The following is a 16,182-nucleotide window of genomic DNA, read 5'->3' as shown; positions in this document are numbered from 1 at the left end:
ACATGGGTGTCTCTTCAGGATAGCACAAAAAAAGCACAAAAAACAACATTAAAACCAATATTATTTATATAGTTACACATTTTTTACACTTATTTTGAAAAAATATTTAATTTTCACAATTATTCAAGTATTAAAATGTTTTTTCTTCAGAGTGCAGTGTTGCATGACTGAGGTGCCTAGATGATTCACATGTGCCTGTACGTATTCATCCAGCATGCGCTATTTTGAGGACATAATTTCCTTCCAGTGGAGAGCGGAGAAGGATGAATACTCAAGCAGCCAGACTACAGCTCATTCTCAGATAAGAGCCATCAAATGAGGGCGGCATGTTCCCCCATTCTAAACCCAGCAAGGATTTACCACAGCGAGGGAGAACACAGAGAGAGCCGGATGAAAAGAAGACTTTTATGTCTACTCCGGCTCGAATCAGTGTCCCTGTCCCTCTCCTCAGAAGAACCCATTACCTCAGCCAAAAGCAACATAGATAGAACATAGTCCTCAAATTTCACCTCAGCCTAACACAAACAGAACAAGGCTTCGACAGCGTGAAACCTCACAACAAAACATGACATTGAAAACCCCCAACAGAACAAAACGACTGGCATAATGCACTCTGAATCTCCAGAGAAACCAGTGTGTTGACAAAGCCTCTCCCCTCTCGCCTCATCTCTCCCTCCTTTCCCTGTTCCTCGCTTCCTCACGCTTTCACATCGATGAACACGCTGTGTGATGATTGCTACATGTGGGCAACAGTAGATATCTCCACACAAGAACGGAGACGCAAACCCCGTCGTAGAAAAGAGGCTTCTCCTGGCACAACTATAGAGCTGCCGCCTGTAACACCAGTGCACTTGAAAGGTAAAGACTCCATATTCATATACCTGATCGATTGTTGCATAAGTTGCCGTTCACGGTGGCTTTGTGTGTCTAGGATGTTTGTCATGGTGTGTAGCTCTTACCACCTGCCTTTCATGTGTGGAGAAGAGGTATAAAAAAGACAAACAGATCACGGTTTTGTTTTATTACTCTTTAACAATCATAAAATATGTGTGATGTGTCACTTTGTTGCTTGTGAATGTTTTTATGTAACACGTGTTTTTACTGTACGTAAATAATAGAGGGTTTTTGAACTATTCAGAAAGAATGCAAAAAAGACCATTGAAATGTACATTTTGTTGTTGTTTATTAGTTATATAGATGTAGTTTCTATATAAAAATGTATACACACTTATTTTGTAAACTACAAGGACAATATTGCCTGACATGTACAATGAAAACTGTTTGTGTTTGTTGAAGGGATTGGGCAGCTAATCCGTCTCTCCAGCAGTAACTGTGAGGGCTTTGTAGGTTCTTAAATGTCAGCGAGGGGAAGTATAGCAGAGATGAGGAGAAACTTTGAAACACCCACACTCACCACCCACAGCTCTTTTTGAGACATACTGGAGATATGTGTTGATTTTGCTGTACATACAGCACATAGCATCTTTACTGCAATCCTGTATGTGATACAATCATAACTAGAGATGCACCGATACTAAATTTCTCCACCGATAACCGATTATTCAGAGTGATATCTGCCGATGATGTCTCTTAACATTTTCTATATGCAGAGCACAAATTCATTGCATTTTCGTCTTTTGATTGACAGGATGTGATACCAGATAGTGTGAAAATTTTGCTTTTATCAACCGATACCGATTACTGGCCGATATATCGGTGCATCTCTGATCATAACTAATGCAATGTACAGTCTCGTGTGCAGTTCAAATACAATGCACATAACATACGCAAACCATAGGAGAATGTGCCGGACTTTATTCATACTATATTTTCTATTTAATTAAATTATGTTGGGTATGTGTAACACTTGATAACCATCAATAAACTATCCATCACTAACATTAACAGACGTTATAAAACTTTCCAAGGTCATTAGCCTAATATACATTCTGATAGAAGATAAACCATCCATTTTCCATACATATCCATATGGGAATGTACTTGAATGTGCTGATTACATCATTATGTAATGTTTATTAATAACTACAAAATGACTACAGTTATTATAAATTGTTACCTATATTTACCAAAATTAAACCTTTTTATCCAAGTAAAAAATAGTGCACTAAAATACAATTTATTTAATTACACTTCCATAAGTGGAGTTAAAGTTCTCTATTTTCACACATTTTGAGTTTGTAAGTTTGTACTCAAAGGGATAGTTCACCCAAAAATGAAAATTCTGTCATTATCTACTCACCGTCAGATTGTTCCAAACCTGTAAACATGTCTTTGTTCTGCTAAACACAAATGAAGATATTTGAAAGAATGTCAGTAACCAAACAAATCTCATCCCCTATTGACTCCCACAGTATTTTCCCTACTATGGCAGTAAATGGGGGGTGAGATCTGTTATACAATTATACAGGTTTGGAACAACCTAATCCAATCAATTTTCATTTTTGGGTGAACTATCCCTTTAATATACAAAAATATAGTCTTTAGTGACTTCTATACATGGTATCTCAAAATAGCACACTTGAGTTCACCTATCTTCTTAAGTTTATCTTAAAATTACTCAAGACTAATGTGTGTGAAAATATAGCTCTTTAAATACATATGAGTGTATTTTAGTTCACTTTTTTCACCTGGTTATACTTCGAGCTAATAGTGTTAGCGAGGAGCATTTGAGCTTATTCATTTTAAAATGTGACCGTGGCATTTGAGAATAGGAATGACAAGGCCATCACTGTTAGAGGTAACTTGCCCTATAACTGTCTACACATAAAAGATTCATCCAATTTGTCAGTATCTTGCCCATTTGGTACAACTTTTTTTAAACAGGTGTCTCAGCCCCAGGTTTAATAATGAGACATCACAGACCATACAGTAGGATATGTTGGCAATAACACAAACTGTATTAAGTAATTTGTAGTAGCAAACAGGTATGAAACAGCATGCTGCGTGAGGATATCTAAATAAAGAAACAGTGACCTTAACTTTGCCGTTTTGTTGGGCTGAGAGTGATTTGAGGAGACACTAGACTTCAACTTACATAGGTAAAAGACTTTGGTGAGGAAAGGACATTGACCAAAATAGAAGCGAAAGCACCGTTGGTGTGCTGTACACCTGATGTTACCTTGCGCCTGTCGTGCCAAAGTGTGAAACAGGGTGTACATGAATGCTCAGGGGCACGTGCCGCACCTGGAACAGCAGCTAACGCCACATTCTCACAAACCCCTTGGAGATGTTTTCTGTTGTCAGACTATGTCCTGCAACAGTATTAAATGAGCTTTAGGTGGTAAGTTCTCTTAGTGTTTATCTGTTTTGATGGTTAGAGAGCTCTTGAGCAATTTTTATCGGTCAGGCTGAAAAGGATGTGAAACCAGGTGAAATTACATTGGCTTTCAGACCAGCTTTTAATAGCAAAACCACCAAACTTTCTTTGTTTTCTTGTTTCTTAGAATGTTTTAAGTACTGATTGAGAATATTGAACCACAAGCTCAGGGCAATTCATAACTATTTTTCGAGGTATCTAATTCATATAAATTCGTCACAATGTACCGGTATTGACAATAACTGATTGTCGATATCATGTTAATACTGTACATATGATGCATGACGCTGTAATTTTGATTGTACAAAATCAACACCTCGATATAGCTACGTTTTCCTGTGAGAGATTGGAATATTGATGGTTAAATGTTTAAAAGCTCCTCTGAAGTTAAATATATACCACGCCGACACAGAACTACACAACTCTTTTAAGATCAGTTAAAGCAAATGCATCACTTTTTTAACATGTATCACTGAAGTTAAAAACAGCATAGAAATTAAAAATAGCCAAAGCAAAGGTAGAAGATCAGATGGCATAACGCATTGATAGTGGGTAGAGAAGTCTCAGCTGGAAATCTGACATCTCACTGAGCTCCATCAGACAGTGACTCTACGGGGACCTTCACATGATTCACTGATGATGAGGGTGTGGTGTACCTTTCATGTACGTTTTATCTACAATTTGTCCACCATCAATCACAAATATTTACAATCATTATAGACATCAATATTGAATAGAGAGTATATTGGGAGTCTTCATTCTGAGGCAAATAAGATTGCATTTATATGTGAGGTAGGATCACACCTTTAGAGTTAAGAAATACCAAGCCCTAAAGACAGCTAGAATATTATATCGCAAAAATAGGACGGAGGTTGTCGTTTTATATTCGAGGGGTATCTCATGGATGGTTTTATAAGGATGAGCTATAAGAGTATCTTTTATTTAGCAGACTCCCTGTAGCTCCATTTGTTCTGCATGGCCGCATAGAACATGAACTGGCTTCTCTCTGACTAGATGGATTTGTCAGGGCGTTTTATAAATAGCATAGCACGTGGTCTGATCTGGTGCAGGAGAATGAAATATCAGCCTCAGGCATTCAGTGCACCACAAAAATATTCCCATCTTCAGAGGACTTGGATTGTTTTGAATAACTGCAATTAGATTCAATTTCATAATCTTCATTTCGCTTAACTAGATGTAAGTTTAAACAACATAAATGCAGGGCATGTACTTTATTTATATTTCTCTTTTTCATCCAGCCTGAAAAAGACATGGAAGCCCTTTTATTCTTTGTTTTAGTTTATTTTAACTTCTCACTAATATAGAATGCATTCCACTTGAATTAAGTTTACTATTTATTCATTTGTCAAAACAATGCAGCCATTAAAATTATGTACAAATGCTTAGATGTTAACTTTATCCTATTTATAAACAACACAGACTGCATATCGTCGCTGTCGGGCAAAATGCTTCTATCTCCAAAACTTCCACTTTACAAAAATGAAAAAAAAACTGTGTTGTCAAAGTTGACAAACTCTTCTTTTGAATACTTTTTATTGGTTAAATGTTTCCTAAACTGCACAAACAAACAATGGGATCTCATGAGAATTCGTATGTATTTTGCGTAAAAAATGTGGTTCTACAAAACGTATATTTACCAATGTTTGTACAACTACTGACGTATTTACAGCATCTATCGCACAATACTGACGTTATTTACATATGAACAACTTACAAATAAATCCATATGCATATCGTTATCGCTACTATTTATTTTATTATATTGTATTTATTTGTCATAGGCCTATCAATGGCATTATGTTTTCCATTGCATTTAAAGTTTACTCGTTTACTCATTATGAAATGAATTTGGTTCTGTATGATTTCTGCTGCCAACTCGTTTAGAAGAAACAAGACTTTAAACTCTTAAAATGAATAACGTTTCTGCAATTGTTTAACCATTACTTGTCATGTAATCTTTGCTTTGCTTGCCATGGAACACATATTTTCTCCAACATGCTGTGACTGACCGTAGAACCACAAATTCTATCAGAACCACTACCGTCAAAGATTTTGGCAATATTTAAGACAAAGAACAATGGTAATATTTAAGGTTGGCGGAATGAAACTGTTCTGGGCAAATTCTCTGCCTGTCCAAGCAGTCTTGCATGAACAGAGCAGGAGTGCAGCAATTATAATATCCCCCACCTGGGGAACTAGAACAGTTATTTAAGCAAAATATTTGAATAACAGAGATATACAGTACATGCCTTACACGATAGTGATATGCAAATTATACTTAAATGATATGACAGAAGAGAATTCATACCTGTCAGAAGGGAAGATACATAGAAATGCATAAAATTAAAGGTATACATATTTTTAAGAAATAGTTTATGGTTAGATTTTGAGGTATGAGTAGGATTTGCGACTATAAAATATATTTTTAATGGTATATTGTTACTAAAATGATAATTTTCCTGGATATTTCAGTCTATTACATTTCATATCTTTTTATATTCGCTATTAGGCTAAAGGTTTAAGTTTGGGGTTTGGTTAAGGGGCCTAAAAATATAAATCGCTTATCGATAAAATTATTGAAACGCACTGATACAAATATCTTAATGAGATGCAAGCTTTGTAAAATTTGTTTTTTTAGCTAAAAAAACACAAAGCGATTTTACGTTTTGTATGTTGTAATACGTCCAAGCATCAATAAAAACGTATAAAAAAGCACGTTTTGTGCTTGTAAACTTTACGTACAAATACCTACGTATAAACAATGAGATCAGGCTGGACAAACGTAAAGGGTGACCAATAGTAATGATTTATGAACAAAATAAAAATCATGAAAAATGTAAATGAAAGGTTTGTGAATCTTTGTCATTTACTTCTGTTAAAGCTTTTTTGTGAAGAAAATGAAAATCGATGGGTGAAAAAGTATATAAACAAATATAAATAGTTTGTTCCAACTTTTATTTATTCTGTTTTATTTCTTCTGCACAAAAATGTTGTTCATCAGTCAAACACACAGGACATAATTAATGAATCCACTTAATTTCCAATTGGAAAAAAGAGTAACACAAGCAATGACAACAATAAAAAAAGAATGTGATACTTGACCTAGAAAACTTCCTCTGATGACACAAGCAAATGCAAAGCTGACTTTAATGAACCAGCGCAGTGTTCCACCTCAAGGATTAAATCGGAATATACGTCCCCTCTGGTATACTGTACTTGGTTGCCATGTCTTGTGCTTTTTGATGTTTCCCATCAAAGCTGGAAATAAAGCAAGGTCTTATTTGTTAGTTTCCATAGAGCAATTTTTGATCCCTCAGCACATTTCATATAATATTCCTAATTAAAGTACTAAATATAAAAGTAATAGGTTGCATCTAATTTGCTGGTTGACTTCTTGTAAACTGCAGTAACATTGAAAGGTGGGGATTTGTAATAATGGAAAAATGGGTAATGTTCCTTTCGAGGGCCGTTGGACTAAATTTGCTTTGAACTGCAGGTGCAATAACAAAAGCAAAATAATGTGGGTGTTGGTCCAAACGTTTGTATCCCATCATGTGAAAAGGTGGCATCTGGCATCTTAGTAATTGAGAACCATGGGAATAGTGATTAATGAAATATGCCTACAGAGGAGTGGTATATATGTGTAACTCTTTATCATTTTCACAGGCAAACCAACCCTAGAGCTCATTTATTACAGTGTATTCTTACTGTACAGTCAACTGGACGAAATTTCACAGCAGGAAAATTCAGTAAGTATTTATTTGACTTATTGTTTATGCCCTCTTTCTCTCTCTTTCCCTCTCTCTCTCTCTCTCTCTCTCTCTCTCTCTCACTACTTTGGGCACAGCTACTTCCTGATTAATTCTTCTATGATGTAAATGTACATGCAGAATTCATGATATTGTCTTGTGTGAGGACCAGGTGCACTGTTGCATTTCAATGATTCACATTTAGCAGGAATATTCATTTTCTCAATATGGTGAATCCAGATAATTACTGAACATTGCAATGGTGTGCTCTATAACGCAGGTTCATGGTAATGTCTGTAAGAATTAGCCCAATGTAATCAGACAGTCTATTATGCTCACTTGAGCTGTTATTATAGAAGTATGTTCTAAAAATAAATCAACATAGCTATTGTACATTAAGCATAATTGACTGTCACTGATACGCAGGTAAAAATAGTGCACTAAAGTACACTTTATGTAAATACACTTCCATAATTGTACTTAAAATGCTCTATTTTCACACATTAAGTTTGTACTTGATGAACTAAAAATAGTTTTTAGCACTTCTATTCATGGTGTCTCAAAATAGTAGTTTTGAAGTTTACCTTGAGAAGTACTAAAGACAATTATTTTGTATATTAAGTACAAATTACAGGATGTTTGAAAATAGGTCACTTTCAATACATTTAAGTGTACTTGATTTTTTTTAATGTATTTTAAACTTGATTTTGTCTTTTTCCCATGTATTCAGGGCCATGAAAACTAGACTAGGGTGCCTGTCTAACAAGTCTGACTCATGCAGCGATTTTTCAGAATTCCTACCCCCTCAAGAGAGGTCCACAAGGTACTTAAAGTAAGTAGTAAATATGATTTTTCATTGAACACAAATTAAAAATATTGCTGCTTAATGCGCCTTTTAATGTATCCATCTCAGGCTGTCCAATGATGAAGTGACCAGATGGGCGGAGTCATTTGATGCTCTGCTGTCCAATAAATGTAAGTCATGTTAATGACATGTTAATAATGATCATATCTGTAGGTGTAAATCTGTGGTTCTTGGCTGTGTTTATTTAAAAAGAATATTGCACAATTTTAGTACTGATAAGTAGGATATAATGGTTTTGAACGCATTCAAAACTTTTGTTTCTGGCCAGTTAATTTACTTGATTTCTATCTAACTAGCCATCTAGTTTTGCCATAATATGGTTCACCAGCAACTTATGTAAGAAGCTCTCCATATTAATGTGAAGGACGCCATTTCCCTGTGAGTCACGCGTTTGGCTGCGACTTCTCTTGTCAGTTGCTCACAAAATGACAGGCATTATTTTCTCGGGCTCAAATCCAGCACAAATTAGAACAGGCTGTGTGTCTTTTCCTGAATCGTATAGCTTTGACACCCCAGATGCACCACAAATAGCTGCTCTCTGTGCTGCGAGCAGAAGATGAAGTTCACACTGAAGACCGTGTGAAATCTGTTCACATTTGAATAATCAAATTTGAACTCATTGAGATATGCTTTATTAGTGGTGCTAACTCAAGCATTACTAATACAAGTTTAAGGTTGGGGATGTAAAATTTGGCATGTAACTTTCTACACACCAAATGAGAACAATACCTCAAATTGTGTGGCTTGTTGAGTAAAGGTGAATAATTATTCATGTGTCATTTGCGGTTCGGGTCGGCAAATAATACACGGGGGCGGAACACGGATCCAGTAGCCAAGACTATTTCGACTTGCCTCAGCTGATTCGAAGCTGCTTTTACATGGTCCTGTTCTTATTCGTGTTCAAGCTCTGTCTGAGGAGCTGGTTTCTAATTGAAACGTGCTTTGCTGCGTTGAGCATGGAGAGGCTCAGAGATTACATATTTTTGTTGGCTAACCCGGAAGTAAGTACCTCACTGATTCCCTTGACCGAAAGCCTATGCATTTTTCGCATAGACTTTTGAAAGATCGTAAAAATAAGCTCTGTGATTAACAAAGGTTTATGATGATTACACGTTTTGTCGATCAAGTTAATCTTTACAAATTAACAACATTTGGTACTTTTGAAGCCGATATACAATCGGCAAAAGTAAAAAGCTAACATGATGCTATTAAAGAACTACACTTAAAGTGGAGGTAACATGCTATGGCATGCATTCAGACTTCTTTACACTGTTGAACGTGCTGGCTTCTCATGCTTAACATCGTCAACGAGTTGGACGTATGACGTAGTATTTCTGTGCTTGATACACTCCCCCAGCACTCCAGCTTGTTTCAGAAAGTTTTTTAAAAGACTTTACGAAACAGGGATCCTATTCCTTTTATTGGGAAATTCTCCTGGAAAAGCACAGCAAGGCGAAAGAAAGAGCCCGCCCACACTCTTTCAAACTTTATTAAAAATGTGTTCCCTGGTAAGTATTACTCCCTGAATGAATCCGCATCTACGTTTTAAGAGATTTGTGCCCATGTTGCATCATTTGTTAGCTTTAAATGCGCAATGACGTCTAACGTCCCCGCTAAAGGAGGTAGTCGCATTTAGCAACTTGTTAGCAACCGCCGTTTTCAAGACACAATAAGGCTTTAAAAAAATCACAAGTGGTTTATAATTGGTGTGTTTTATGTCATAGAATAAAACGTGAAAATATTTAGAGGTTTTGTTTACCACAGACCTTATTTCGGGTGATTTACCATTAAAAAAACACATAACCCTCGCTTCCGGGTTTTTTATACAAAAATATGTCATCTCTGAGCCTCTCCATACCATAGTAGCTAATTGCGTGCAACTGATGGACAGCTATAGTGAGGACTCGGTAGGCATACTCTTATCACAATTTAAATAAACGTTTTAGCTCATCATGCTCCTGGTCCCTTTTCTGCATCAAGCTTTATTTAGCCTTGATGGCAGCTTAGCCTTTAGCGGCTTTGGTATAATTCTACAGAAAAAAGGTAAGGGAAACTATTGTTAATATCACATGAACAGTATAGGCTAGACTATTTTTAACTAATTTTGCATAAATCAAAACACATTTCATAAATCACTAATCAAATATAGAATAGCTACTATTAGCTAACAACATTTTAGTGGATTCACTCTTGGTTGTCTCTCCTGAAACTCTGCCAAATTGAGTTACTACATGTTTAAAACTGCATTAACTAGGAATTCCTTGTTGCGTGAGAAAATAAATGGTTTTGTCTACATCATTTAGATATAATGCGGAAGCGGTTCGGGTCGCAGCATTTTTGTCAAACAGGTAGGGTCGGGTACGGAATTAAATTAGTGCTGCTGTCGGATGTCGGGTGTTCTTTTAATTACTGCGGGTTTATCAAACAGGACCCATGCAGGACTCTGGCGCAAATACCTAAAGGAACAGTTCACCTAAAAATGAAAATTCTGTCTTAATTTAAAATTTCTTTGTTCTGATGAACACAGAGAAATATATTTGGAAGAATGCTTATAACCAAACAGTTCTTTGCCACCATTGACTACCATAGTAGGAAAAATACCTTTATAAATCTATTTGTTCTGTTGAACACAAAAGAAGATATTTTCTGAGGGCACTTTTGAGTACCATTGTAATTGTTCCTACTATATGATAGTCAATGGTGGCCAAGAACTCATTCACAGCCAAATGGGCAAAGATTCTATTCACAATAAATTGATTCAATGAATTGATTTTATGCAACAACGCACCAGACATACAGAGACCTGAGGGTTGAATACCCTAGAAACACCTATAGCCACCCACCACCCACAACAACCTTATTTTATGGTGGTGACTATTGCATGGGCTTCTACAATTTCTTTGGAAAATGCAAAATGTAGTAAATGCAATAGCAAATGAGAGGGCATGCATTAGTGTTTCAACCACAAGTAATTCATCATTCTTTAACAAGATGGATAATTCTCATTTGCATGTTTTAGTACAATCTGCTTTTCACAGTGATATTAGGGGTTAAAGTTTCTCTAATACACATACATCGTTGTACCTGGTTTCAATATCAATCAATGTATACCTGGTGTAATCCATTGCCTTACTGCTTTAAAACTAGGCAACAAGTTCATTAGCCAAACGGTCAACTATGTTTAGCTGCCGAGCAATGTAGCAACTTGGTTGCATTATTCTAAAACATGCACTATTGTTTAAAATCTGCTGTTTCAGGAAGCAAAGCCTGTATAACCCCTCTATTTTAGAGTGCATAATCTCTTATTGTGTCCTATAAGGCACAGGATACATACAGAGGAAATTCAGTCTTGGGGAAAATAAAACGGCCACACTAAAGAAGAACATTTAGTTCTCCTTTGAAGGCAGGGGAACATTTTGCTTCTGTACCCCTTGATTGTCCTTTCATTGAATTTCCAGAGAAGCACTATTGTCTCATTTACCCGCTCTGCCATTTGTATGGACTTTAATTGTATTCATGCGAGGGCTACCCTTGCACAAAAAGCATAGAGAATAAATAATATGTGCCTTTATCCTCGCTGCCACAAAAGAGCACTGGATGATCGAAAAATCATGAACGTGTACTTTCAAATAAGGGATGAGACAATGAGATGTAAAGACGGATGATGCAAAGATGATGAAAAGAAAAACAAACTTGTTCTTTCTCACTTTGAACAAACATCCTCCTAATGAAAGTAGAGCTAGAGTGAAATAACAAACCCTCTGACAATTCCATTTCAAAACATTTCTTTTTATAAATACTAGGAAGCATTTCCTGTGAACGGTGTGGTTTACATGTGCCATATAACACAAAAAAAGCTAATTACCATATTAAAGGGGTCATATGACAGGGCTAAAACGAATATTATCATTTGTTTTAGATGTAATGCAATGTGTATACATGATTTAAGGTTCAAAAACGCTGTATTTTCCACATACCGTGCATGTTTGTATCTCCTCTTTGCCCCGCCTCTCTGAAACGCGCAGATTTTTTACAAAGCTCATCCCTCTGAAAAGCGAGGTGTGCTATGATTGGCCAGTTAACCAGTGCATAGTGATTGGTCGAATACTGCAAGCATGTGACAGAAATATATAACCATATATAACCTATAACATAATATATAACATAATATAACCTATAACTCTTACCATATTTGGAACATCAGGGTCCAAAGCAATTGTACTGACAGGTACGCCCACCTTACTTGCGTATACATTTGGGCGGTCTTAGTCAAATCATACCATGAACTGATGTAGATTTGTGGGGGTGTGGTTACATGATGCGTTTCAGGCAGGTCTGGGTGAGCATTCGTTTTTAGATAGAATGCATCTTTTGTTTCCGACACTTTAATTTTTGCAATTTTAACTGTCTAATACATATGCATGAGCAACTTATAACACACCAAAGACACAGAAAAACACGTATTCGCGCCATATGATCCCTTTAAGGTGTTTGATCATAACCATATTCATCTTTATTTGACAGATGGTATGACGGCCTTCAGAACCTTCCTCAAAACAGAGTTTAGTGATGAAAACATTGAGTTCTGGTTGGCTTGCGAAGATTATAAAAAGATCAAATCCTCTGCTAAGATGATGTCTAAGGCCAACAAGATCTACAAGGAATTTATTGATGTTCATGCACCCAGAGAGGTATGTCTTATAAAACCATAGCAACAACACCAGAACACACAGTCCTTCTCTCATTCTCTCATTCATCAAAGCCAATATACATTCTGATGCCAAAGAACAAAACAAGTATACAGTATACTGTAAAAAATACAGTATATACTGTAAATATGCAAACTACAGCGAACAAGTGACCAAGCTATTGTCCTGTCTACCCTTTTTATTAGAATAAATGCATCACAGAGCCATGATTTATTGACTCAAAACCAACAAACAATCCAAACCCGAATAAAATTTGTATACTGTAATTTTGTATAAATGCAACTAATTTGTAGTGCATGACGTTATATAGTAATGTCAAGGTTGTGGGTTGGATTCCAAGAGCTGCCTACGCTCAGGGTTCTTCGTTAGCTTCAAACCTAGTCTCTTGTTTAGCATGACCTTCAGATCCTTTATGATTCACCGCTTGTTGTTTGGGAAATAGCACTGGCCCTAAGTATCCTCATGTGGCCCACAGAAGGTTTGGCATAAGTTTGTTGAGCTTGGTAAAGACATTTAAGAAGGCTTCCTTGATCACTTTTGGATTTGGATGGATTTGGATTCAATTTATTGTCATTGCACATGTACAAGGCAACGAAATGTGACTTCTGCATTTAACCCATCCAGAGAGTAGTGAACACACGTACCCCCGGAGCAGTGGGCAGCTATCACTACAGCGCCCGGGGAGCAAGTAGGGGTAAGGTGCCTTGCTCAAGGGCACCTCAGTTGTTACCCGCCGGCCCTGGGAATCGAACCGGCAACCTTCTGGTCATGAGTCCGACTCTCTAACCATTAGGCCACAACTGCCCCTTTTGTCTTTCTCAATTATTTAATGCGTAACTAGTGACAGACAGCCATTTGGTTTTATGAGGGTATATATTAGGGGTGTTACAATATACCAGCATTGACCATAACTGTGATATAACAAAAACAATTATCAATATAACGTTAATTCTACCGGAATATCGTAAATAATTCAGCATCTTTTTGTCTTTAGCTACAAACTCTCTCTCTCTCTCTTTGCTCCCCTATATTTGTATTTTGAATGCGAGTCATTGACAAAAAAAAAAAAATCAAATTTGAATTTAAATGATCAGCATTTTTATCATTTGAATAGATATCGTGATAACATTGTTTCGTAAATTTATTTAGGTCACGATAGTCGTGCGTGGCTGCCCTAGTACACAGACTTAGCTTAAACATTGTGCAGTACTGATTTTAACAATAGTTTCTATAGCTAATGTCAAAATTGTGGGTTCTATTCCTAGGAAATGCATATATTTATGAAATGTACAGCTTGAATACATTGTCACTTTGGATACAAGCTTCTAGCAAATGCATAAATGTTCGAAATGTTTGATAATTGTCTTTTCTCAACACAATGTCGTAGAAAATCATAGCTATTTTACGAGGTGGCTCATTTGTATGAACGTACAATCTTAGCATACGTTTTACTACAATTTACTACATTGACGTTAGGTTAAGGGTTGGGGCAGGGGGAGGGGCTTCTTGTTTTTTTCTAATAATCATACGTTTTTGTACAATTGACATTGTACAAATTCATTCAAATTAGCAACCTCGTACAATAGTAACAAATTCCTGTGAGATCAGGTTGATTCTCTTTTAACTTGTATAAATCTGCAGGTGAACATAGACCACAGGACCAGGGAGGAGACCAAACAGAAGCTTCTGGAGCCAACATCCAACAGTCTGAATGAAGTCCAAGCAAAAGTATACAGCCTCATGGAGAAAGACTCCTTTCCTCGGTTTATACGATCAAAGATCTATCAGGACTTGCTGAACAGAACACAGATGCACTGTCAGAGGAAATCGGTTTAAAAGTCTTTAATAGAAGACCATTTTGCTTGCAGGGTTAAATGATATTGAGACAAAACAACATATTTTAATTCTAATATAGCATAGTCTGGGTGTTTACAATAAAATTAGATACTGTATGAGTATTCGGAAAAACAGACTAGCGCTAGTTTGTGCATCTAAACATGACCCTGTACTGTGCCTAGTTTTATTCGTAACGTGACTGACTATATTCTCTCCCTTTCAATTGTGATAGAATTGTCAATGTTTTTTTCTGAATGCTGACAAGCATGTGAATGCATATTCAGTCTCTACATGGATGTTGTGGTAGAGAATACTTTATTTTTCATATCTTCAATGTAACATATTTATACTGAATTGTGACTTTCAACCCAAGACATGCCTACTGTATTACTGCATGCTGCCTTACACACACAGTCCACACATGGCTCTGACTGGCTGAGATTTGTGATTGTGTCGCATCACGTTTGTCGTTTCAAGGCTGGTTACAACACAGTGTAAATCCAAAAACATCTAAAAAAGAAACATCTAAAAAAGAAATAAACACACACACACACGTTGGGTTACAACACAAACCCAAAATATGCATTTTTAAATCAACTTGATTTAGTTTGATATATAAGATGTTTATCTCATTGGGACAAAAATGTCCCAACAAGGTTTACCAGAAAACACACAAACGAAGTACATGCACACAAACACAAAAATTCAGGGGGACATATTTCAATTATTTTTCAGAATGTGGCATCATGTAATTTTTGTTTGATTTGTTGTTTATTTTATTGTTTATTTAATTTTATTGTTTTTCGTGTTGATGTTCTTATGGTTTACAATGACATGTTTGGCAGTGGTTAGTACTAGATCAAGTAAAGCATGTCAGTTCTCTCACACAGTGTTGCTTTGTCTAGTTTGTGGTCCAGATCTTACTTTTCAAGCTACATGGAATATTTTTTTAATGAAAAATACTGTACCAGCCCAATGTGGGTCACTAATCTTTCTAGCAGACAATGTTAAACCATCTCTACTTCTTTCATAACAAAAAAGCTTTCCACATGTTTTGCAGTAACTGTATTTCCCTTTCTGTCGGTCTCTCGACGTTGTGTCGAACCTTTAGAAAAGGCCAATGAAAATTGGCGGATGAAATTTGCATGCCAGGCTCCTCCCCGGATGTCCGGGTATAAGAGGGAAGCCGGCGTGCTCATTCATTCACCTTTTGTTCTTCAGAGCCTACGCATCTGATGAGCTTCTCTACGATCTTTGGTGATCATTTTTCTGCTGGAATCTACGACGTGGACAGCGGACGGTCCCTTCCTGCAGTGACTCTCCCCTGGGCGTCTCGGCAGTTCCGGAGGTGTTCGAGCAAATTTCCTTTCTAAAAGAGCAAATTTCTCCAGCGTGGCATGTCCCGCTGTTCTCATGGGTGCAACACACTCATCGAGGAGGGGGACGGACACAATGCCTGCTTCCAGTACGCTGGGGCAGACGTTGTGGATACGTCCTGCCCGCACTGCGGGCGGTGACGATTCAGACGTTGCGTCACAGGTGGCTGTGTTCCCACGGGACTCAGCCACCACCTCGTTTGCTCCCCGTTCCGTGGCGGCAGGACTACGGCCCTGCCGTCCGCTATGGCAAGCAGCGAGGGTGAGATGAGGATTACTGTGAGCGATA

At 37.0% G+C, this 16,182-nt stretch overlaps 1 protein-coding gene across 2 annotated transcripts; it reads left to right on the top strand.

Moving 5' to 3' along the window:
• The first annotated feature begins 631 nt into the window (after positions 1–631).
• rgs8 (regulator of G protein signaling 8) lies at positions 632–15,404 on the top strand. 2 transcript variants are annotated; one of them, XM_057338929.1, is made up of 6 exons: positions 632–858; positions 7,025–7,107; positions 7,838–7,930; positions 8,021–8,082; positions 12,497–12,663; positions 14,323–15,404. In XM_057338929.1, exons 3-6 carry the CDS (start codon positions 7,842–7,844, stop codon positions 14,515–14,517), a joined length of 513 nt encoding a protein of 170 aa, XP_057194912.1. In that variant the 5' UTR covers positions 632–858; positions 7,025–7,107; positions 7,838–7,841; the 3' UTR covers positions 14,518–15,404. The 2 variants fall into 2 exon arrangements, with proteins under 2 accessions (XP_057194912.1, XP_057194911.1); XM_057338928.1 differs by having other exon boundaries at positions 635–858; positions 7,838–7,939.
• Positions 15,405–16,182: the final 778 nt, after the last annotated feature.

Source organism: Triplophysa rosa, linkage group LG7 (genome assembly GCF_024868665.1).
Source record: "Triplophysa rosa linkage group LG7, Trosa_1v2, whole genome shotgun sequence".
NCBI classification, from domain to species: Eukaryota; Metazoa; Chordata; class Actinopteri; order Cypriniformes; family Nemacheilidae; genus Triplophysa; species Triplophysa rosa.
Note: the sequence above shows the minus strand (reverse complement) of the source record. Positions and strands in the feature narration are given on the sequence as shown.